At 41.5% G+C, this 26179-nt stretch overlaps 1 protein-coding gene across 3 annotated transcripts; it reads right to left on the bottom strand.

The window, feature by feature from the left end:
- Nucleotides 1–102: 102 nt before the first annotated feature.
- Nucleotides 103–26179, bottom strand: baiap2l1b (BAR/IMD domain containing adaptor protein 2 like 1b). 3 transcript variants are annotated; one of them, XM_083977125.1, is made up of 14 exons: nt 25859–26179; nt 24037–24112; nt 23726–23812; nt 17447–17508; nt 15623–15694; nt 14909–15043; nt 10239–10391; nt 9783–9938; nt 9280–9388; nt 8879–9095; nt 6449–6511; nt 5250–5478; nt 1166–1212; nt 103–1047 (listed from the first exon to the last, which is right to left on the bottom strand). In XM_083977125.1, exons 1-14 carry the CDS (start codon nt 25907–25909, stop codon nt 975–977), a joined length of 1530 nt encoding a protein of 509 aa, XP_083833251.1. In that variant the 5' UTR covers nt 25910–26179; the 3' UTR covers nt 103–974. The 3 variants fall into 3 exon arrangements, with proteins under 3 accessions (XP_083833251.1, XP_083833253.1, XP_083833252.1); XM_083977127.1 differs by lacking the exons at nt 23726–23812; nt 24037–24112; nt 25859–26179 and adding an exon at nt 20825–22431; XM_083977126.1 differs by lacking the exons at nt 23726–23812; nt 24037–24112; nt 25859–26179 and adding an exon at nt 20604–20763.

The raw sequence follows: 26179 nt of genomic DNA, 5'->3' as shown, positions 1-26179 counted from the left end.
GGGTACTTTTCTTTATCATTACTTTTGATACAATCAAATGAATGCTTTACAACACAACAAATTAAACAACAACTTGAAGAAATAAAATCTTTATTTTTCATACAACAAATTCTACTGAGGGTGTAATGTGGGCCAAAGACCAAAACAATGCACAAGCTGTGGTCTTCAAATGATTAAAGCAGAAATGATTGCACTGTGTGTGAAGATGAGGTGAGTGTCACAACTCATGTCCACAAACTCAGGGAAGGTTTTACAGTAGATGTGTGTGTGTGTCATTAAGGCAAAAGTCCCGTCTCCATAATCATCTAGCTCTGCAAAAAGTTAAGTTAGATGGCAAAGGACATATATTTATAGCATCTGTACAAATGTATATACAAGAGGGACCTATGGATCATAACTTGTGCATCTCTCAATGTTTGCAATTTTCTTTCATCACTAAAACGATCAACATGATTTTATTATCAACACTGACTTACACACACGAGGACCTGAAGGTGAAATGCAGAGGTCCCCTACAGTACTTTCTTCTACTGTCCTATGGCAACAGAAACAATTTCCAGCAGTTATTTTGATGACGCACAAGCAATCTTGAACAGCATAAATACATTCCAATATTTTCTTTGACCATTTTTTTTTTTATTAATCTATCTCTCAAGTGCAGGTAAGAATGTGGTCAGTTAAATATCACCACCACACACAGAGGGACAAACATAGACATAGAAAATACATAACTTTAAATATATCTTGGTCCCAAAATACTTCCATACGAGAGTTTGCAGCAGTCAGGGGTTCCCAGATTCAAATGGCATCGTCTTCCTCAGTGCTGGCCAAGATTTGTGTAATTTCACTCAGAGCAGGAGAAGCTGCTGGACGGTGAAGGCAGGACAGAACCGCACGTCCTTGGGAGAAGAATCTGGAAGGCTGATGAGGGGGTGGGGTTATGGGAATGAAGGATGGGTGGAGATGTGGACAGATCAGACAACAGGTGCGGAGCGGTCATTGGTAACGGTTGGACGTAGCCTGACTGTGGCGAACGGGTTCCCTCCCCTGTGGAGAAAAAAAAAAAGAAACGCAGCAGAGATGAGTGTAAAGTAGCTACATGTCAGCGAGTGGAAAGCACATACATCACCAGCATCGTGTTCATTCATGTTTGTGAGTGACTTACGCGAGGTAAGCAGGTGGAGGTCTCGAGATGCCATTCGACTGGGCTGCCTGTGGAGCAAAAACACAGATTCACTATCACCATGTGGTCACCATGCCAACGCTCGCTGTGACCCTATGCAACAGCCTCAACCAGCAGCTTTTCTGCCGTGTTTGGTGCCTTTACATCTGTTTGACTTGCATAATCACGCAACACACACTTAAGGCCGTGGAAGGATTGGACATACTGGATGAATGGAAGGGCGAGAGGCGTGGGAATGACAGCGTAACGCGTCACATCACGAGGCAGCGTGAAGAATCTGGACCTTCTGGAATTTCAAGTCTGTTCCACAATAAACCGCATCAAGTTTTCTTTTGATGAGCTGACGCCAGTGTCTCTGTGTTTGAGCATAGGATTAACATGTGCCACTGCCACTTGCACACAAACCTCATTTTCACATAAATGTAAAGAGTTGTTGTTTTTGCTCATCTTTGCTGAGTTATGTTTGAAATAGATGCATGCAGCATGAACAGCCAGTTTGGATCCTTAATTAACTATCCAATGGAAGGAAATGTGATTGATCCCACACCCGTCATGGTTACATTTCCAAATTATATTTTATGACAGCAAAACTGAAAAAACAAGGAAGTTGGACACAGACTGAGCACATGGAGCTGCACACACACACACACACACACACACACACACACACACACACACACACACACACACACACACACACACACACACACACACACACACACACACACACACACACACACACACACACACACACACACACACACACACACACACACACACACACACACAGTGCACTGTGGCTCATGGAACACAACAAAAATGTAAACAAGGACTGTGTCCAAAACTATGCTTTATTTATGTAGTGCTCTAGATTTATTGTTCAACTTTATCTGAGCTTCAAACGGTCAGGAAATTCCCACAGTGTTTTTTTTTATTTTTATCAATGTCTGAACTTAGAACTGCTTCAGTAAAACACTCTATGACACGTCTATGATACAGGCAGGAATAAATGAGTGAATTAGGGCCATGGTAAACTGTTGCATGTATGTCAAATAAACATGAATTGTTGATCTTCCTAGCAACAGGCACTGGCCTGGATGTAAAATGGCAAGCAGCCTTTATCCTGCAGTACATCAAAGACTCCACAAGAGGTCAGGAGTGGCTAGAGAGACTGATGGTGGTGGTGTGGCAGCCTTGACAAAATCCCATTCATTGTGACCACTGTCATTTCCCAGAAGACTCACAGGCTCACATCTGTCCTCCTCTTCTGGATGTTTGGAATACAAATCATGTCTCATATATAGATTGTCCTCTCATACACTTAGATCAACAGGTGCAAATCAACGCCGAGTTTAAAACAAGGTCTGTTTCAACAACTTTCTATGTAAAACAACTGTCTCGCTGATCACCTGCTTACTCTCCCCCCTCTCTCTCCCTTTTTCCATCCTCTTATACATTAATTCCTGAGTCTTTATCTTTTCTTTCACACAAAGCACCAAACCAGTGAGGGTGCATTTTTTCTCATGGTGACAGTGCATTCCAGGGAAACCCCACCTCTTCACTCCTCTGCCCCTCCTACCCTTCTCTTCCTCTTACTTTTTGCTCTCTAGACAAACATGCACCATTGAAAAGAGACTGATAATACATTATTTGGAAAGTGGTGAAGGGCCTGCTACAGAAAAAAAACAATACACGGCACAAAACAAATTATTGCATCCTCTATTTAACACTCACTCACACTTTTCAGTGCACAGAAAACACTTTCCATTTTACTCGGAGCTCATTACCTAAAACGCACATGCACTGATGGAGCACACAATATAATGAGTGACAATAATCATGAAAGCTGCAGCTAATCACTAACAGACAGATACACACACACAAATGCACAACTCCAGCTGCCCACTCATACACTGAGCTAAACATAAACCAGCATATTACAGACTACTGTGAACTTTTCCCACACACACACAAGTCTATTCTGGGATCTCTCTCTCTCTCTCTCTCTCTCTGTTTGTGTGTGTATGTGTGTGTGTGTGTGTCTTGTATAGAGTTCAAGCAAGGGTTTGTTTGAGTCCATAAAAGTGAACGGAGGATAAACAACCCCACAAGTGGCCTTTATTTACCTCCAAAAAGGAAGGCAAGTCAGTGAGAGACAGGTATGTATTGAAGATGCAGAGACAAGTGTACAGATGTGGAGATAAACAGACAAACAATGTTGAGAGAAACTGAAAGAATGAAGGACGTGAGCGGCCGACACACAGGGCCAGGTGGGTATCAGGTTCAACCTGAGTGGAATTCCACCATAATGTCGAGCTAGTGGTGGGGAGATGTAAGCTGGATGTAGACTGACAGGCCTGAAAGCGGACACACACACACATTGAGACACTACTACTGTATGTCTGCGATTGGCTGTGGGCCAAATGAGTGGTAAATAATAAATACTGCAGAGGCAAGAGAGAAAAGTATCTTCTTTTGCAATCTGGCTGCTGAACCTCTATCTGGGTCAAACATCACAACCTACCAGCAAAACCACACAGGCTGTGTGTCTGTGTGTTTTGTTTATGTAACAATGCAGGAGTTTGTTCTGGAAATGAATGAAAATCAATGGTATTGCGTAAATGTTTCATCAGTAAGGGACGAGTAAAGATTTGATAGGGTTGCATTTGTAGCTGGGTATGATTAACAGAGATGTAACTGTTTGACTGGGGAGGGGCTGTAGAGGAGGTCACACACTAAAAATATATGTGTAAATGTTAGTGAGTGGTTTACTCACTCTGAATACAAAAGACATACCATAAATGTTCTCAAAAGTAGACATGAAGTGCAGAAAAGCAGCATCAGTGTGATGTAGTAGCGTGTGTAGACGGTTGTGCAGACAGGGCAGGTGCATTTGACCCAGACGGACCGCAACACATTTGCATTAATCCAGTGCAGGGGAGCACAGCCAAAAGCTTTCGCAGAGGGAAACCACAAGTTTGGCTGATGCTTTGCATGTATTCAAATGGCAGAGCATTTGTAAAGAAAAGGCTGTGTTGTAATGGACAATGGCTGAAGTAATGTGTTATATAATAAGGTGTGTTAACATGAGGATGGACATGACAAAGCTTTAGTCATCACTATATGAGTGTGTGTGTGTCAGTCCCAACCTGACCCAGACTGTTCTCATGTCTGTACCAGTGTTTCTGCCTCTCACCGGAGCACAGTCTCCAGGAGACCTATTATCAGTACACCAGGGATCATTGTAACAAAGGCCATCCTCTTTACAGCTGTGCCCTGCTCAGGCTGCGTTTTCATCCACTACGACAGGGTGAGCACGAGTCCTGGGACCGCAACTTTGGAAAACAAGGCAGGCTGTTTAAGAAGAGCTGGCATTGCCCTGGTTAACGGATTAAGGCCCAGACATCGCCCTTAGGTCTACATCCATGCATTAATAGTTAATGAAATTGAAGCTTTCCACCTAACTGGCTGTTCCAACTGCCTTTTCAAGGAGCAACAGGTGCTTGTTGCACTTAAATTGGGTAAATTAAGCCTAACCCATTACTGTATCATAGAGGTCTCCATTAACAACACTATCTACCACCTTAAAGACTAACTAAATGTCCACCTTATTTTATGCAATATGGCACTAATGCACAAGTATTTAGAAAAGAGAATGAAACCAGTTTTGTTTGTGGAAGTAGATAATGAAAATACGCAGTATATGAGCTCTCCTCAGTCTGTCATAGCAGCTTTAAAAACACACCATAGTAAAGGTATCAGTAGCAAACAGAGTAAATTGGTTGAGAGTACAGTAGCCTTGCTGCAGCAGGTATCAGGTGAAACCTCACATTGCTGCTCCTGTCACTGCACCACAGCAGAGCGGAGCCAGTGCAGCAGAAAGGTCTGGCAGAGGACAGTGAGTCAAATTGTTCTGGCCTGATTACATTTCTTAGAACAATAATTTTTTAAAGGACTAAACTGACCTAAGCCATTGACCGACAAATGGCTTAAAACTCTTTCCAGAACTGACTGTGAAAATGTCAGATTAGTACTCATAAACCAAATCACCAGCCTGCTGACTGACCGTGTTGTGATCGGACGAGGAGGAGGACGCTGCGGAGGGCGTGGGGGAGTGATGGTGGTTGTTATTTGTAGTGATGGAGCTGGTGGACGAGGTGCTGTTCTTGACAGCGTTGTACTGCTTGGTGTCGCAGTAGTCCGCCGGGGGGAGCACCATGGTCGCCTCGTCTGTCTCTGTGTCCTGATGGTGCAGGTTGACCACGCTCCTGCTGCGGTATGGCGCAACAGACACACTGAAGAGGAGAAGGAGAAACAAGAGGGATGAGAGATGAGCAGACTGGATAGAAACAGAAAGACAGTAAGTAAAAGAAACGATAAAGGCTGAAGCGGAGTGGACAATAAATCAACGGAAGAAAAAAGCCTCTTAAGCAAATTAATTACAGGAGGTTAAGGTTAATTATGGTTAATCTTACAGTTGAGGTTGGGTTTATAGGCATCATAATTAGATGAGACACAAACTACCGGTAAATATGGTCTGTGGAGTTTTCCTCATAAGGACAAAAGGATGCGTATATGTGTTGTTGTGTCCCGCAGCGCTGGTTATAGTTGAAAGTTTGTGTTTCCGTGACTGGTAGCAGTTGGCTGGCAGCCTCTCTGTGGGAGGTGCTGCACATTAAGATCTAATAAATTAATCCGACAGGGATTAGTCTCTTTGAAGAAAAGCCTGGAGTCGACTCTCTGAACTTTCTCTCTCTTCGCTCTCTCATCAGCAGCAAAATCTATTCATCAGCACACAACATCCTGTTTCCTGATATTTCGCTGGGCTCATGCGAAAAGTCCAATTTTAGATTCATTTTGATTATAAAGATTCGTGACGGTTACACAATCTATACAATTTGTAGGATCAAAGAATAATTAAAACATTTGAGGAACTCGTTTGCTTTTCGTCTTCTCCTTCACTTATTATTCATTATGTCACATCACATGACACGCACAGTCAGAAAACAAAAATCAAAGGGTTTCATGTGGTTTGATGAGGAGACTGAAAGCAGAATGTGACTTAAGCACAATAGGAATCAAAGGTTGAGGAACTGGAGAGTCCCCTATAGGATTAGAAAGGTTATCACTCTGACAGGAGTAACTAGAGGAAACACAGTCTGCCAACAATACAGCTGGCTGCAACATGAAACCTGCTGGTGTGTGTGTGTGTGTGTGTGTGTGTGTGTGTGTGTGTGTGTTAGTGGGACTCGGGAGTCTCCTTACCTGTTGTTATTCACAAGTGTCTCAGAGAGTGCAAGGCAGTAAGATGAAGGGAACCAGCCCCTCCTGAAAGACACAGAGAAAGAGAGCGGAGAGGTTAGGGGTGATAATAGCTGGGGTATACCCTCCTGCCAGCCGGCCTATCAGCTCTCTACTCACTGAGCACGAACCTGAAAACCTCTCCTAATGATTGGTGAAGAGCTTTTCACTCCTCCATTCAGTGGCTTCTCCATCTTTTAATGTGAAAATAGACATGGCAGAAGATATGCTTTCATTTTCCCTAACGGTGCATTGCTGAAATATTACTGAGCTATTGTTGTATATACAGTACAGTATATCATGTGGATGTATGCCTATGGTAACCATGGTAACTGAAGGCTGGAATCCATTAAAAAAAGAAAAAAAGAAGAAGGAAATATTTTTTTCTTTATTTATAATGATTTTCTCTCCCTAACCACCTTTTGTTGGTTGTTGGTTGGAGCCTTATTATTGTGCATCTTTTCTAAGGTGCGAGGGAATCAATGACTTGAATGCATCTGTGTCTTGTGGACAAGGTCTCATCGCAAACCTGCGGAGCTGACACACAATTACTAAAGATTTGTTTGGAACTTGAATGAATCTCAATAAGACATTAGAGACCTGTGAGGTTTCAAGTGGCCTCGGTAATAGAAACCATGTTGCCTATTGTTCCTACCCACACACATACACACATATATAAACCTGACTTCATTATGAGTCGGGTTGAAAACCACAGTGATAACAATGTGATGCACTGTTTCTAACCTTGTTCTGATAAAATACAATAAAAGAAAAAAGTTATTTCGATTATTTTCCATCAAACACGAGAGGAATTTACACAAGAATTAAGTATTTAGAGAACAAAGACCAACAGCTCAGTGTTATCACAAGCCCAGACCAAGGACTGTGTGTCATTGTCCTGTTAGTGTGCAAGATTGTTTGTAATCTGTGTGTCCAGTCAGCCTCTCCCTCCATGTGGATTAATGTTAATATTTGCACATTTAGGCTGAGGAACAGGCGTTTCCTTTATGGGCCTCTGATAAAAAGCCTGAAAAATACAATTCACTCAATCAAACTCATATTCATAATGGGATTTATTTATTCGGGGAAGGGTTTTCTGCTGAAAACACACTCTTGTTTCCAGGACCAATGTTAGTGCTGGCCACTGAACTGGCTCACTTAACCAACTTGACATTAATAAAAACCTTGCTCAAGGACAGCTCACGAACGCTGGTAGCCAAGGGTGTGACCTTCTCCTGGACAGGAAAGTAAAACGCTAAGAGGAATGCTTGGATGATAAGACGGTGGGAACAATTTCATGTAGGAAAATAAACCGTGATGATAATTTGTGTAGTTACAAGTCAGGTACGCTGCCGTGGTGTTTTATAACCAGTGCATATTTTCCTCGTTGTAATTCAATTCTAGATGTAACTTGGTGACATTCATTCCTCAGTCTCCCAATACTAGCCTATGTGGGGATGTCTGTCTGTTTGTTGCCAGGCTGGTTGCTGGGATACACTATCAAAGCTGATATAAGACAAAAGGAGAAACCCGGCGAGAGACCCAAATGCATCAAAGCCAACCTCCTGTGGGACACGGAGCCTATCTTGTCAAATGCACAGTTCTGATAAACACGTTGGTGTACACTTTTTAAGCCTTTAGGCATTTCAGCTCGCCCCGCTTGCAGCAGCAAGACCAAAGTTTTCCTTTGCGACAGCCTCACTTTTGAAAGCAACTCAAACATTATTCTTTCCTGCCCTTGATCAGTTTGTTGGATATGTTTGCCAGGTAATTTCCCTTGATAGTGATAAAGATCAAACCTGATGAATGATTAAAATTCAAAAACACACTTCCAAGGGCTTCTGATCAAATCCCTGTTTAAAAAGTCAGCTATCAGAGACCTGGGGAGAATGGTTGGCGCCTGTCTGTGTGGGAGAGCAGGTGGTGCTCTGAAACGCTCTCTCTGCCTCAGTCCAGTCCGCTATCAAACATCCCACCCTCAGGCCATACTTTACTTTGATTTCCTTATCAGTGAGTGTTCCAGCTCAGGCAGCACTCGGCCAGCCTAGAGCTGTGTGAGTGTGAGCGCATGGCCAGCATCACAATCAGGCAAATGGACCATCTGGGCGGTTAGGACAAAGCAGTCCAGCTCATCACCTGACTGGTAGCGGGACGGAGGACCATGACAGGCATTTTTATACAAACAGATGATGAGACAGGTGGTGATTATGGCAAATGAGCACGTAAGATGGGACAAAGTGTTGTTAATATTCAAAGACATATGAGATGGCTAGGGTTTATACCCTATCTGTAATTGTATCGCACGTATAAATCATCTTTCTGTGCACATAGTCGTCCATATTTGTGTGATTATAGCCCTCGGTCTATGTGTTTCTGATGTGTGGTTGGACTCACTTTCCACTCTTCTCCATTTCGCCGTACATCCACCCGTCTTTCTCGTCAGGGATGAGCAGGATGATGACATCTCCCTCGTCAAAGCTGAGCAACGTGCTGTTATTTCCTGCATTGTGGGGGAAGATGGTGCGCACACGTGGCTTCTTCACGATATTGTTGAGGCCCGTCGCGACGGACACAGACCTGGGGAGACTGCTCTCCTCACTGCTCCCATGATCTGGAAGGAAGGAGATAAGGATGAAGAGTCAGAGTGGGAGGAAACAATCATTTAATTTTAAAGATGAATTTGGTACAACCACTTTAGAACAGTAGCATCTGCTACACTTGGGTCTAGATTCATAACGGATAGTCAGTCACAATTAAGAGAAGAACAAAGGCAGGAAGTGTCATACTCATAATACCTTTGCTGTTGGTTTTGGTGGTTACACTCATGGTACTGTCCTCCTGGGTGAACATGTTAGCCAGAGGGCTGGTCTGAGGTTTCAGAGGCGGAGCCGGAGGAGCCACATTCTGTCACAGGAACATTAAATGTGACATTATTGTGATGGCAGATGTGGATACTTTGAGATTTGAACACATCAAAGCATATGTCTGTCACAACATCAAACTGGTGACAGCAGTAGCAGCCTAGATGTAAGATGTGAACAGAAGCCATTCGAACAAATCTCATTCATCCATGCATTATCATCACTAGAGTTAGACATGATTAAATATATTCTGTTTGGGCATAAATTGTATGAAGTACTGATATTGCCACACTCCAAAGAATTAACTTGTGATCAATATGCAAACATACATACAAGTTAGTAAGGTTTCTGTCATGTGTTGTTCTGGAGACAATTTGTGCAAAAATGCATCATGAAACAAAACACTTTTACTTCATCCCTCATCCCTCTCATCGTACCAAGCTGCGCTGTGACAGGGCGGGAGAGGGCATCGGTGTGATGGAGACTGGCGCTCGCAGTCCCTCAATCATCGTCATGACGCTCTCCGGCATGTTGGTGGCATCGTTGCACTGGTCCTGCCAGCTGCTCAGCTTTGCCATCAGTATGTCTTTAGCCTGGCCAGCAGGCATGACCAGAAGAAAAGATATTAAAAGAAAAAAAATGAGTAATCAGTAGGAACAGTGCACACATTTTCATTGCTATGGTAACATGATGCATGATGGTGGGTTTTGGAATTTTTTTTTTTGGCTGGCATTTTGATCAGACTTTTTACTGTGAAAAGTTTATTCTGTACCCAGCAATGTGATGTTTGAGGTCAGAAAAGTCCAAAATCATGGTGAAATAATGAGACAACAAGTGTTTTGTCAAGGGAGAACAAGTCGTTTGAAAAGCCGCCGTTTGTTCGTGTCTTGTACCTTGTCATGGAAGGAGGAGACCTGGTAAGACAACATACAGTGTTTGTCCACCAGAAAACAGAAGCGTCTCTTCTCCTCCAGCAGAGCCTCCTTACAGCCGTCTGCGATGAACAACTGCATGTCTGTCTGGCGATTCGTCAGTGTTTCCAGGCACTGAAACATACACACACACACGTGTACAAACATAGGTAATTTAAATCTTTCCAATACAATACTTCACACATGCATGCAAGTCTACGCATAGGCGCAAAAGGAAATAAATCCTGCCAATTTTGACGGTAGTTTGTAAAATGAAAGGCTATTAATCCATCTTAAATAGATCATCATGTTATCTTATCTTCCTGTGCACATGGTTAACAGCAGCCATCAAGGCCCTTTCACTGCCGACCCTTATACAAATCCAACAAGGGTAAATGATATGAAAGGAGCAGGGTTCCTTTCTGAATACCCTAATCTCTGTCTCACAGGAAAACAGGTACTATAAGAGTTCACTGTATTGACAGACTGGGTTGCAATTGGTGTTTAGTGAAAGGACAGAGCAACAGGACGAGAGGGACAGAGCGCAGCAGTCGCACAGAGCGTCGGCCTTATCTACGCCGACAGCCTGGGATTATGTAAGGGCAGAAGCCTTCTGAAAAGATCTCAGGCGTGTGCGTCCATGTACATGAAAGTGACTGCAAACATTGACTTCACTTCACATCACAGGTAATCTTCAGCTATGATCCTTTTTGGAATCTATCTTTTCTTTTGTAGCTTATTTTATCTCTGGTCCAGTTTTGTTACTGTATTAATTAATATGAGTGATCTAAACTCTGAAAAAAGCTGTTATACAATAATATAGTGTTTGTTATTCATTAGCACCTCACTACTGCAGTTTCAGTGTATATTACCAGTTTTTTTGTAGCAATAAAGAGCTGATTTTGTAATGAAACTAACTGTTCACACAATACATGTAATTTCCTCAAAACGAGGGTGTGTGCCTCACATTTAGAAGAAAAATATGACTTCATGTAATATTGTCCTTTTTCCCTGATTCCTTGTGAAAGCTTCATGTGAGATCAATATGTCGCCCCTACTGGAAGTAGCCGGAACACCGGCTGTTAATACAATGGCACACACCCTCTCTATTCAGCTCCTACAACTGTCCTCATTTGATAAGAGAAGGTTTTATCTACCAGGAGTCTGTGGTGGGTAAAATTCATGTATGTGTAAAATGTCTGCTTCTCATCTACTGCGTCAGCTGTGTGTCCACAACATGGGGGAAATATGGAAACATACCATGGAAATATGTCAGCCATCTTGTAGTGTAGTGTTAAGGTTAATAAATTCAACCATCAGTGTGTAAAAAACAAAAGAGATTATTAAAATTCCTAATTGACATTCAATTACTTAGTCAAACCATTTATTGATATTATATTTATATTGTTGTATTATATTTATTAACTGTTCCTTTGGAGTAAACATGCCCTCGCAACTCGCAGAGATAACAATGCTGTTGAACTATTTCTATAAAACAGTCAGACAGAATGACAAATTACTCAGATCAACAAATAATTCAGGGGATTTTAGGAATATATGAAGGTAATATTATTTGATATTCCAGGCATGGAAATCTGACAAGGGCTAGTTCATAATTTTTCTTCATGGTGAGAAGTACTAGAAACATAAACTGTGCATGCCCGTGTGTATTTAGTGACAACTGCTAAGTAACCCTCAGTAGAGTGATATCATCCTTGTCCAAACATTACCGTCGGTCTGCCAGACCAAATGAGCGTCTGTCTCTCTGCCTGTCTGCATGTCTGTCTAATGCCAGGAAGTCCTCTCATGAACTCACCTGGGGCTACATGTCAACAAACAAGCAAGCAGATGCAAATTTCTCAAGCAAATATACACATTGTGCACAAAGGTTTTGTACATGAAATAGCAGAACTTGAACTTGAACTCTAGCTACAATAACACCCATTTACTCTCCCTACATTTCTTTTCCTGTTTGCATTCGCCTGGGACAACCAATAATTTCACCCTCGTAAAAGCTTTACTGCAGCATTATCAACTTCAAAATAATAAGTATCCATAAAGAACAAAACGTGGTCCGGTAGAGTGTGTAACATGCAGGCTCAGTCCAAGGATAGGCTAACTATCTTGTCTCTCTCCACTGACCTCTCCAAATAAAAAAGCTAAATGCCCTCCAAAATAACAGACATAACGTAACACATCTTAAGTATACCCCCGCTTTGTGGTCCAGACTTGTATGAAGCACTTCAAAAGGACTGTCGTATGATGACACATACTGTATAACAGTTACCAATGTGGAGTAAAAATATGTGGTGAATGATATTTTCCCAGTTATGTCAAAACTACACTTATTTGGGCACTGCACAGATTATGGAAAATCTTCATATTAAATCTATCAATTTCTCTGGGTTTTATTATAAAAGAAACAAATGTAATTGAAAATGCAAAAACCTTTTCTCAAGTCTTTGTCTTGTAGAAGAAAGGGTGCGAGCCACACAATCTGCTTAATGTGTTTCCAACATAACAACTGATTATCACCATGAACTAGATTTCCAAATTTGTATTCATCATTTGCATTCATTTAGCGAATTGAGATGTTCTACGGGTTTATTATAATTTCATTACTGGCCTTGAAATTATTAACAGAATATATCACATGCATTTAAAGTACTCCAGTTCCTTTTATCTAGTCTTCTGTTTTTGAATTGGCAAGAATTACTGTTGTATTTCATGCAAGTAAAGATAATTTGAACTGAATATCATTAAAGGAGCGTGAATGCACACACACACACGCACACCTTCTTAATCACATCTTAATCTGTCAACATTGCAGTGAGCCTGTTGCTATGGATAACATGTTTATCCAAGAACTATAGGTAAGACAGAGAGGGAGGTGTGGAAACAGAGATAGTAAAAGGAAAAAAAACCCCAGACTGCCCTCTATGACACACAGGACCACTGATACATATCTTAATCGTTGCTAATCTCTGTTCTTCTTGATTATAGAGAGAAAAACTTGGGCTCACTTTTTTAGAGAGTCTTTTAATCAATTGTTTGACAGCTGTGGCAGCCTCTCCACTTTCTTTTTTATTTATTTTTTCTGTTTTTAATCTTGTCTCTACTTTCTGACAGATCGTTCCCTGGCTTTGAAGTCTCTTTGGTGTCTGGTGAATCATCTGCTGCTGTAAGATCCTGCCTCTAAGCCCTGACACCCTGTCTGTCTGTTCGCCGGCGTATCTCTGTGTCTGCTGGGTATCTAAATCCTAAGACATGGCCTTAAATCAGATAAGTGAGCAAAGCAGTGAATGAATACTCCCAAGTCATGGCTCAGTGGGAAGCTGAGGGAGGACAAAGGTGACAAGAAAAGAGGTAACAGGGGAGTTGAACCAGATGGAGGTGAAGGTGAAGATGTGATAGAACGAAAAGTCAGAGGAAGGAAATCTATCAATTCTGAAAGGCCACTGGGAAAGAGATTTGTATGTAACCATATTTTGTTCAAGGCTTGTTAGTAAAAGATGCCTCCGTTTCATGGCTCCTCAGTTGCTCTATCATGACTTTATATAATAATGTGATTCGGGTTAACAGGCAAACACATTGAGAACAGTGCCATTTCCCATTATCATGTAATCTTCCATAGCTTTACATAATTTGAGGTAGTAGAAAACTATATTTGGCTATCATTTGCAAGTGTGTAAATCCTTTTTAGGTGTATTCATCTCCCTCACTTTTGTGTGTTTTTGTGTCAGTGGATCCATTCCCTCTGCCAGGCCAGGGTAGGGTTGACTTTGCTGGCAGAATACACAAAACCTTGGACATCCACAGACACACACAAACACAAACGCACACCCAGGCGAGCAGGCTGCCTGACTGGATCGATGGTGGGCAGGTTATGCAAGATTTCAGGCTGCTGTGCTCTCAGGGTCGCAGCTTTGAGATCAAACTCATCTGCAGCAGAATCACTGCTGGGGTGGTGGCAGCATAAAATACCAACTTAAACTGGCTGTACTGACTTATACTTATTAATTGTGCACACTTACTGAAACCACTTGATGATTAGTTACCTGCTTTTTCAAAATGGACCATGTATGGTATGGGCAAAAGATTTCTTCTTAGTGCCTCAGGGCCATGGTAGGTTTTAATATACAGCATAGACAGCAAATCAAACATTAAGTTCAAAACAATGCAGTACTGCTAAGGAACCAGACACGCATAACTAACCAAGCTTAGATATAAAACTAGAGTGGAATATTAAAGCTGCAGCTGAAGTTCAACATTAAACAATCTTGTCTCAGAGGTCCAGATGGATTAATACTTACTTTTTGGAGCTATAAATGCAACTCTTCACTTAAAGCAATCCTCATTATTTGTTTGTTTGCTGCTGAAGCACAAGTGGCAGTGAAGGAAGTTGTTGTATTCGAGGATGGGCAAAAAGAATCTAATAACAAACAGATCACCAGACACCTCACGCATCGTCCCCAACTAAAGTTACACTGGCTTTGACATGGTGCGTCTCAGGTGTCTGTGTAATCATGTCTGTAGACATGTGAACATGCCTGTGTATGTGTGTGTGTGTGTGTGTGTGTGTGTTTGAGTGCGTGTCAAGGATAGAGCAGCCATGTACTATGTGTCATGTGTCTGTAGGAGTGTCATCTCACCTCGTTCTCCTTGCTCTCGTACTTGTTGGCATTCTTGCCTTGGCTCTTTCTCCTCAGCTTCTTCAGGTCTGATTGGGACCTCTCCACAGAGTCCTGCTTCATCTTATGCTCTAGCTGATACCTCTTAAATGTGGCCTGAAGCAGAGGAGAGATATATGTGAATCCTGAAAATCAAGACTTGCACTTTCACAATGACTGACTATGGATTCATTTCTGAAAAGTAATCTACTACTCATAGATCATGCGTTTGCTCCAATTGCAACAATGCAGATTTGATAATGGACTATATAAATCTTACCATGATAATGAATTAAAAACAAAAATGAAAATGTTTCCTGCTACCTACGTGAGGACATTTGCATTTGTAATGCATCACAGATTAATGTTCACTGTTTCCTATGAATGTGAGTGGTACAGCTTAGGGTGGTTTTTCTGCTGGATAATGAACCATTTTTTGTCTGTTATGCTGCACCAACAATTTTTTTTTAGGATTTTAATTCACTCCTGTAAATGCAGCACTAAATTAAAATCAGATTCCCATCCATACTCATTCTGTTCGTGTTTACAATTATTAAGTTTTTGCATCTGAAATGTTGCTTAGAGCCATATTTATTTCTGCTAATAAACATACAACATGTTGTTCGGTAGACAACAAACCGATGGTGAGAAGAAAAACTATAAGAAAACACATACACATACACATAAACAACTCACTGTCATGTATTTGACATCCATTTCGGTCTTTTTCTCCAACTCGATCACTATCTCCCTGTGAAACCTCTTAAACTTCAGGTCAAGGGGGTACAGGATAGAGGAGAGGGAGAGAGCACACAGCCATGATTAGAAACTTGAGAGGAGGATAGAGTGCTCTGGTTTGTCACAGGGAAAACACTACAAGTTTCAAATAGAGAAATGAGGAGGAATAATCATTTGGAGTGGATTGGTACGTGTGCGGGGGTGATAGCCAAGTCCAAGGTTGCGCTTATGAATGAGTCAGAAACAAAGCGTGGGAATTCCAACAGACATCTTTCGCTTTCTCCCTTTCGCTCCAGCTTTCTCTCATTAGTGTGAGGGTGTCGCAGCGCTCCCATCAACGCAGCCTTGTTACGGCATCTGCACCCACATGGAGCAGATCAGTGATCTGGTAGACCCCATTATTGAACACACACGGACAACCACGGAGACCTTGCTGTGCACACAACACACACCCTCAACAAAAGGTTTTCTTCCATTATTTTCTCTGCCCCCAACTGATGCTGTGACTCACCAACTGGAGTCCATTAACAAGTCAGCACACCCACTGATGCTGTTAGCAACAATGTCTCAGAGGAGCGCCTCGCAACTTTCCTGCCCTAAAGTTCAACTTTAACAGGTTATTTTCAAAATCTGGCCTTTATTTGTCCTCCAAGCACAACATTTTTAGCACAAACCCTCAAGGCTACCATGTAATCTAAAAAAAATAATATCCAAAAACATAGTGATATACTCAGAAGGTAAATCTTTAAATCTTGAGAGGCACACAATGGACAGAAGCAGGTGCTCTGCTCTTGCAAAAAAAAAGGAAAAAAAGAGGACTGACATCTTGCAAAAGAGCAAACTTTAGGCTCTGAGGCTCTGAGTCTAGACACAGAATCACTGTCACATAGCTTGTTCTCAACCACTGAAACCAATTAAGGGGGTTTCAGATGAGGAGATAGTATCCAGCCAGACCCTTTTTTATGCTTGTTTAGGTGTGAATCCTAATTACTGTAGGTATCTGGGACAGCACGAATATTCAATTAATCAATCAGTGGGTGGACAGAAAAAACAAATCAACAACAGTCGGTGATCAAGTAGCTGATTTGAGCAAACATTCGTGTCCTCCAGGTTCTTTAATGTGAGATATTTCAGCTCATTACACACCAAACCGCTCTCCTTAACTTTTATTTGAACTAGATAAATAATTGGAAGATGATATTCTGTGAGCTTCCACTGAGCATTTGTTTCTTTCTATGCTTCATAGATTACGTAGGCTAATTAATGCATCCATTTAAACATATGATATAATTCTATAAATATAATACTATAAATACTAACAATTTGCAGTCCTACAGTGGCATTACATTCGATTAGCCTAAATCAGACTGTATTTTGTTTATGCCCTAAACTGCAACAGCTCCAGCTGGTGTTTTCTCAGGACGTGTTGAGGCTTGCCCACTGTTCTCAGCAAGAAAACACACTCATGTTCCTACAGCCCAAACCTGTTATTTCCCCTCCTCCTCTAACTCCCTTGTATTTCATGTAGATGAGGGGAGGAGGAGAGGTAGTATCTATCTATTAAAGGTGGGCGGAGGCGAAAGTGTGAGCCACTGGCTGACTGTGTGTGTCCCTAAGTGGTGCTGTGGTGAATTGAGGATTCACTTTCAGTTGCCTGGAAATATACTGAGCAACAGGTTCAGAGAGTCTGAGGTGCATTTGGGTGAGGCAGCACTATTACACAGCAATTATGTTACATGGGAATTTTTTATACACAAGTGCAAAAATGTATCAAGCACTCACATTTTCTTCCAGCTCGAGATGAACCTTCTTGTGGACCTCTGAGATTTCCATCAGCACTACACCTGCCACACAGAGACAGCAGGAGGAGGAAGGAGAGAAACAATGTTCAGGTTAATGACTGGTGCAGCACAGGTCAGCGTAATCCAATTGTTGCCTTTTTCCTTCCAGTCTCTGCTGAATAGCAATGATGACACTATCTGAAGATATTGGCCAACACTGTGAGCTGTAAACGACAACAATGAGTGCTACAATGTATAAACAAAAACTTGTAAGAATGTATTGTTTGAGATGACGTCCGTCATTTGCAACATCAAAACCATCAAATGTCACTGGCTAAAGATCATGTTACAAATTTACAAATGATTTTCCATCACTGAGATAAAAAAAAAAAAAAAAAAGACTCCTCTGCCAGGAACTGAATAACTGGACCACTCGCTGTTCAGCTAATCAAAAAGAGCTCAGGTGGAAGCCAGCCACAAACTATAACCTTCTGTCTTTGCATGCTGGCCACATAGCAATCAAATTAGGATTATGGACTACAACCATTATTTGGAAAATTATAATTACATTTCCAATTGACCTGCCTACTAAACAACATTGCACTCTTAAAAAATAACACAAAAAATCATAATCATGCTTGAAGTCACAGTACTTTGGTTGTCATGTTGTTTCTCATTACAACACACAACAAATAATATAAAATACAACTCATAAATACACAAATTTCATCATATGACCCACTATAAAGAAACATAGTTACTTGTCTTTTCCATGTGACTAGTTGTATGACGCTGCATGACGGGCTGCTTCAGCTCTCAAATGACTGCTAGACATGGAGGAACAACTTTTGTGTGTGGACCAGTGACTGATAACATATCTTAGCATTGATGAGGAGTCAATTTATTATAGTTAAAAAGTGTAAAACTACAGCAGCTTCAATTTCTGGTTGTTCAAAAAATTATTTATATTCTAACAAAGCAAATAATTCTGAGTACAGTTTTCACAATGTATTGTTATTCCTATCTCAGATATGCAAATTGTCAGAATGGAAACTTGAGACCACATGTTATAACATTTTTCCACAGCAAACTTCTCCCATGGGTATTTGTTTTCCATGTACAGTAAATTTAGGCCACAACACAAAACATTCTCCAGTTGCAAACAAGTACAGCTGTACCGTGGGTGTTACAACTGACCTAATCTTGTGACTTTTTAAAAGCGATTTTCCACTGTTGAGATATGCTGGGACTTCTTCAGAACAGCTGGTTTGTCTGTTAGAAAATGTAAGACTTTGGACCACCACAGACAGGAGGTGTTGGTTTGGTGGAATAAAAGCACCTCTTCAATCTTTCAATGTTTGTAAATGCTGTGGCCCGAAACGTCACTCCCCCCCTTGGGTGATAATAAATTATTGCTCTGGAGCTTTTTTTGGTGTGCGGACTTTTCTTTTTTATATCATGTAAATGCTGTGGACCAATAATGTAACAAAGGAGTCATCTACGCAAACCCCACAGAAGCGTTTTGTGAAGATGCAGTATTTGTGCCTTGACAGTCATTATCTACACAAATTCAATAAATCAACACATGTCATCAGTGGTGGTGAATACTGTGGAAAAAACAATCCCAATTCCCTTACTCAACAACCCTCTGACGTGTACAAATTTACTGCACATATCCCTGACAGATGTTCAATAGGCTGCCTGTCCCATGCATCATTGTCCCCTGTACATTCATCAGTATGTAAACACTGCCCTTCCCTGCTCCACTTCCACACCCAGACTGCTCCACCTTCCCTTATGGCATACTGGTTCTGTCACTCAGCGCAGTTCAAACAGCTCAGAAGATAAATGCCAACAGACCATCCCAGTAAATCTGTCCTTTGAAAGTGTAGCAGACACTTGACTGCGAGGGGAGCAAAGCCTGAGATAAGATGGAAGGAGAGGGGAGCAGAAAAAGAAGAAGGAGGAGGAGAAGAACAGATGTGTTAAGGTGGTCCATGGTGAGGCAGAAAAAGGTACTGAGGTATTGAAGAGATGGGATGAAACATGTTGGATATAGAGACAAGAGACTGAAATATCTGAGAGAGAAAATGAGAACGTGAGAGGGGGAAAAGGTTAGAAAAGGTATGTTGGTGTCCACCTCATGACACCAAAGGACAGGGAGTAAAGAGTTAAAAGTACAACAGTTGCTTGACTGACAAGGCTAACTGCCTCATACTGAATGGCGGATACATCTGACTTTATGTTACAATAAGAATTATGTAATCTGAACAACAGCAGGTGAGGAAAGTCGAACTCCTGACAGACTGGTTTACTTGTAGTTATGAGTCATCAACACGTCACTTTTTGAATAACGAAATCAATGCAAATGCGTCATGTGACCGACTGCATTTAGGTGTCTTAGTTACAGTAATCCAGGAAGACAGGACTTAACAGTCACCTTCCCTCGGTTCACTCATTTGTTTATTGTTGACACAATCTGTGCAAAACGTTGCTGAGCAACAGGTGTGCTCAATGAGCAAGGTGTGAGGGCAAAAGCGTGTCATGATGTGAGCAGCGCCATTAGCTAACAAAACCAGGGTGAAATAAAGCCACAGAATAAAGACAGGCTGGAGTCAAGGCTGGGGACTGTGATCTCTGTGGAGCAGTTTTACATTTACAATGTAACAGCTCAAATATAAAAGACAGCATCTGACAATGCAGCAAGCTTAAGGGGCCTAATGCAAAACTGTCCATCAAATCAGCAGAAAACCACTCAGAAATTGTACCAAGCTGTCGATGTTATGGTGCCTTTTTGATACATCTTAGACTGTAGGTGCTGTACTCATTGTTCTACAGTATATAGTTCAGTTTTCTTATATCAGTGTCAGTATGTGACCTTTGTCCCACACTTTGGTGATTTAAATCAGTTTGTCTTTGCCTCTGGAGAGTTGGGCTGTGCCAAGTGGTGAACAGAAGACACAAACACAAGATGTTTTGACAGCTGACTTGAAATTATTTTTCAGTTATGCGTTGCAGGTCTAGTATCTCTTGCAGAGAGGCCGCCGAGAATGACAAAATGAGTATATAAAAGACACAGATGATTGTCCATATCAAACATCAAACAAGTATATGGTCTGTTTGATCATTCTAAAGGAGAGTTAATGTTCTTTTCTCACCTAATCACGTTGTGCAGATCTTCCATGCTCATTTTTGTTTTTGTGTTTGAGGAGAGGTAGATACTCAGCCTTGTTATAAATACATTCTTTGAACAATGATCACTTGATTGCACAGAATACGATATTAAAATTAAAAAAACATCATCAAGCTCTATTCTCCTGATATGTGGCTTTCACGAGGCAGATATAAAGTAGAACAAGCAGAGAGAAATGAAACATACCCTATAGTCTGAGAGTGAAATAAACAAGTGAATGTCTGCAAAAAATAGAAAGACGGAAAGAAAAAAAAAACTCCCTCCTTTGAGCTGATTTTGAAAACAACATCTTGCTGCTAGCATGCAAAGCGGCCCACAGCTCTTCCACTGTTTTTGACTGTGGGCAAAATAATCTTGGCATCAGCGAGAGCCACCTGACACACCATGCAAACATGCTTGGATTATGTAAAGTCAGCCTGATGCCATTTGAAGGGGCCAGGACCATCAAAGGACAGCGAATGCCTGTGTGTTTCTGTGTGTTTGCTTGTGTCTGTGAAGCGTCTATAAAGCCCTCTCTGCTGCGAAAGGACAAAACTGGGAGAGATTAAATTCCCTGCAGACAACAAAATGCTCACATGCTCACAGGCTGGTTAATACTTTTTTTTGGAAACAATGTGCAGCCCTTATCAACGTTCCCTTAGAAAATCAACAACATATTTTCCAGCATCAGTGAGGTTTAGTTTCACCTCAAACACAGTTTGAAGATAAAAAGACTAAATTCAGCAAGGTCTAAACTAGGTGTGTGTCATCCTGGTCCTTCACATCTTAATCCTTGTTCTTTGTTTGACCAAAGAACGAAACAAGTACGATACCCGAGTGCCTGAATGAAAGAACTGTTGACATCTGAACTCTGGCCGAGGTGGAGGAGGAGGAAGTGGGAGACTAAAAGAATTAAAGGAAGTAGGTAGGAGGAATGAGGTGCACCAGTCCTCCAGTGCCTCTCAAGAGTATCTGGTTTCTGGCTGGCTACGCGTCACTGAAGCTCAGGTTTCTGACAGGGCAGATCCACTACGTCCACCAGTAGCAGAAGAGGCGAGGTGCTCACAGCACCTTGTGTCGCAAGGTGGACGTCCTGACTCAGTAAAGTTGGGATGTGCAGTGCAGATATATCGCTTATAATGCATTTAGGTTTATGGGCCTGGTGAGACTAGATGACAGTTTGCAATGTGCATTTAATCACCCCCTGTTCTACATAATCCCTCATAATGACTCAGACTAAACTGATCTGTCATGAGACCAGAGCGTCTCTCTCTCTCTCTCTGTCTCTGTGTCTCTCTCCCGTACAGGGATTAGTGGGGACTGGAGTGTATCCACAGGTCAGGGTGAATGTGACTCAGCCAGTACATCATGACTTCACTCGACATAAAACCGTTTTGTAATGCTAATGGAATGTCTGTGTTATCCTTGGACTTATTTGGTTCTACCTTTAGTTTTCTAATGGTTATTCATCTGGGCTCATCATGGAAATTGAAACAGGTGTAATTGGGTAAAAATGCAATTTTTAATTACCGAGATCAACACTGATAATAATCAGCAGTTTGTTTGTGTCCCTCCCCTCATTTCCTCTTCACTTCCTATTACAGGAAGCATACCCCGAGCAGTTCTTGCCACAAGAGGACATGATTTACTGTCTGCGACTCTGATTACAGCAGCAATTGTTGGATGCACATGGACATTCAATCCAGCTGAAAAATCATTTCAAATTGATCTGCATCCTGTTTAGACATTTGGGTATTTTTAGTAAATATTCAACACTGTCAATCCTTTATAGTCCCTAAAATAGACAGCTCTGCGTCATGAAACAGAGGTTTGATTTTCAAAGAATCATCTAAACAACTAAAATATTTTACAACCCACTGCTGCCATATGACAATGTTTGTACATATAATAAAATACTCATCTACAATGTGTGAATGAAGATCACAAACTGGCTTCAAATAAAGTCACATCCACAAACTAAACAGTGATGAAAAATCAACATTTTGGGTTGTTTCCCACCATCTGTAGATTTTGACAGCCTGCTGTTACAGACAGCTGTCAGCTGCTGCCAGCTTATACATTCGAGGAGAAAGATGAGACTCATACTGTTTAGCAGAATAAAATCTTGTGAGTCTTGCCAATATAATCCGCTGTTGCCAACATAAACCCCAGTTAACCATCCACAGGTCGTCTTCATAGAGAAAATTATCTTTTTTCTTTTTTTACCCGTACCTTTCAAGTCTGCATGAGGGGAAGACGTTTCATTTTTGGTGTGGAGGATCACTTGAAGTGTGCCAGGAGATCGTCACCTATACAACACCAGGTGGCACTTCCCATTGTGCTGTTGAATTTAATTAGCAGTTTTGCAGTGCATCAGCAGGGGAGTTGAGAGACGTACAGTGGTTAAATCAAAGTGTGCCACTAGTGACAACGACTTAGGATGCCAGACATCTTTGGACTGCAAATGAGCTTCTGGGAGCTGAAGCCTGGGGAGTTGGCTCCAAACAAACACTCAAACAAACTGTTTTGTCACAATGTATTTCTAAGCTTGCCGTGCGCGCAAACACACACACCTACACACACACAGTAGCACATCCATCACAAGCACCATGATGCCATTTATCAAAGTATAACTGCCACTACATTGCTCATCGAGTTGTGTATCTCAACAACAAGGAGAAGATTTGATTGTACACACATTTACTTCCTCCTCTTTACCTTGTTCAGTAAAAGAACAGGTGCAACGGCAGTACCACAGCTGCAATAGTTAACATCTGGGATTTGATTCAGTAAATTAAGTTCAAGGCTTTGCATGGATTGTCCAGTGGATATCTGAGGATAAGTTGAGGCTGGAGAGAAAGAGGTGGCCCCTTTTTCGCAGTTGGAACTTAAGGAAAGCTTGGTCTGATGAACATCATGTACTATTCAGCTAATACTGCTAAATTTGCATGGTCTTAAGAACTTCTGGCAACAAAATAACACATTCCCCTGAGACCCAAGGCAGATAAACAACTATTTCAGGAGAGAAGGACCCATCTCCACAGTCTGCAGATCTCCCCAAGTTTATCCCAGAAGAGAGCCAGAGGAGAGGGCAACATGGAAACTTACCTAGTTCTCTGGAGACAGGAGACACTGCGGCATTCTCCCCAATCTTAGACATTGCATCAAAATACAAATTTCCCGCCAGGATCATTGCTGGGAAAATGATAAAATTATCATTAATGTTTGTCATAATGGTTTGGTTAAAAAAAATAGACTCCCTAACACCTGTTGACACCACTTGACACACACAATGTTCTTATAAAAGGTATTTGACCTGGTGCACCTAGACCAAAAACACAGCCCAGGCATTCATTAAAAAAATAAAAAAAAGTGGACTGGGAGCTATGTATGTTTACTAATGCGGTAAAAATACTCACCAGCTACTGATTTCTCATAGTTCTTGCCAAGGTTGACCAGGTTCCTCAGTCCTGGGTTGAACTGGTCCATCACACTCTGGGTGGGTGAAGACAAAAGAGGTGAGTCAGTTTGTTACAATGTGAATCTGTTTATTTATTCATTTTAAATTGGTTTGAATTGAATGTGGGAAATATGGGTGACACATTTTCCATTGGACCCTGTTGACTAATTATTAACAGCAGCTTAGACTGACAGACAGGCTGCATGAAATACTAACAAGGAAGGAAAAAGAAGAAGTTGGAATAACCAAAGAATGAGAGGATGCAAAACTAACAAGACAATGAAGACATACGACAATAAGATATTTTATTATTGGAGGATTTTAGATGAATTAATACCAGCATTAGTGGGCTCTTCATTCTTAACCCTCCTTAATCAATATCAGAGAAAAACTACCATCCATAATCATCTATAAGCTGAGCACTTATGTCTGTAATCATGTAAATTACACTGCAAATCTGTCTCCATATTATGGCCGTTAGTGATGGCTATGGGAGGATAAAGGTTTAGCTTCAGGTTCACAACCAAGCCCTGAATGCAGAAAATGAATAAAACTCAGTCTACAACCTTAAGATAGAATCTGACAAATAGGAGTGTATCAGGAGTGGCTGACTGGAGCATTATGTGACACGTAGGTTCAGATACTGTCACTCTGATAACAGTATTCATAAGACATGACACCTTGTATTTTTCTAATTAAACCACACACAACTTAATTCACTAGGCAACAAACAAAACACAACCCCACCCTATTTCTGTGCTCCAGTCATGTTCACATACAGTGATCTTGGAGCCCTGGGGTGATTATAGTTGCAGGGCCGGAGAGGTTTGCTGTATAGTCTTACCACACAACACACACAGCCAGCTAAATTATTAAACCTGAGTCCAGGAGTCTTTTTCCTGCATTTCATCACACCAAGGAGCTGTGGGGGCTGTCCCGAGAGCAGCCCAGCAGATAACAACTACACAAGAGAGCCTGAAGGCTTCAAAGGAGAAACGTTAAGCCTTTTTTTTTTCTCCCCCCACTTCAGCCTCTTTGTACAGTCACCCTTTCTGACCCACCTGTGGAGTGCTCAGTGTACAGCGTGGTAACTCTGAGAGGAATTTACTCAGTGTGGTGGCTCACATTCAACCGAGCAGTCTATTTCATACAGTAGGTTAGAACCACTTGTAATAAAAAAAAAAAGAAAGAAAGAGGAAGCACCCATCTTCAGTAAATAGGCTAAGTAAATTACTGGATAGCACCACAGATGCCTGAGTAGCTACACCACAGAGGGGCTCAAATGATGCTGATCAACCAGAGCAGCTCTTTAATGAGGAAATAGCACTCCTAGGGTGGGGCTATTTTCACTTCAAAACCAGTGATCCAAACTCATTTAGGAGCCATTTAGTGGCTTTCAGAAAGCCTTTAAACACCAAGTAAACCGCACTAAACTGTTTACACACTGCTGCCTGATATTACAGTGATGCAAATGTAAATAAAGAAAGCAGGTTAGCCTATAATTCAGTAGGTGGACCCTGAAAAAGGATTATAAACAGTAGCCTACTGACACTTCTTTCAAATAGATGCTACATTAGCATAAGTTAGGCTATATTCCTGCGCCAACTCTATCAGGCTGATTAAAAACACCTGTTGGATGTTAAACCGGTAACAGTGGTCACTGCAGGACACTGTAAAGTTAAGTCCAGCGGGAGAAACAGCTTCAATAGTGGACATATGGACGTAGCTACAAGGTATTTTTCTCTCGTGTTGTGGTCGCACCTGTTGTATTTCCCACCCACCTTGTATGTACTTTCGGTGAGCTTGTTCACCTCCTCCACGTTCCTCGACATGTTTAAATCCTTTACGACGTCCGACAAAGAAAAGAAAAAGAAGAAAAACAAACTACACCCCAAATATTAAAAAAAAGAAAAAAGTAACCAAACCCTACGGACACATGAAATTCCTCATAGCCAGCAGGAGACGTAACACTCACTCATCACCAACAAAAACAAAAACAAAAGGAAGAAACCGAGGTATCAAAAAAGAGAGGGAGAGATAAAAGTAGTGCCAGTGGAGGAGAGTGAGTCCAGCTGTCTGTAGCTGCTGCTGCTGCTGCTCTG

The sequence above is a fragment of the Trachurus trachurus genome (assembly GCF_905171665.1).
Source record: "Trachurus trachurus genome assembly, chromosome: 8".
NCBI lineage: Eukaryota > Metazoa > Chordata > Actinopteri > Carangiformes > Carangidae > Trachurus > Trachurus trachurus.
Note: the sequence above shows the minus strand (reverse complement) of the source record. Positions and strands in the feature narration are given on the sequence as shown.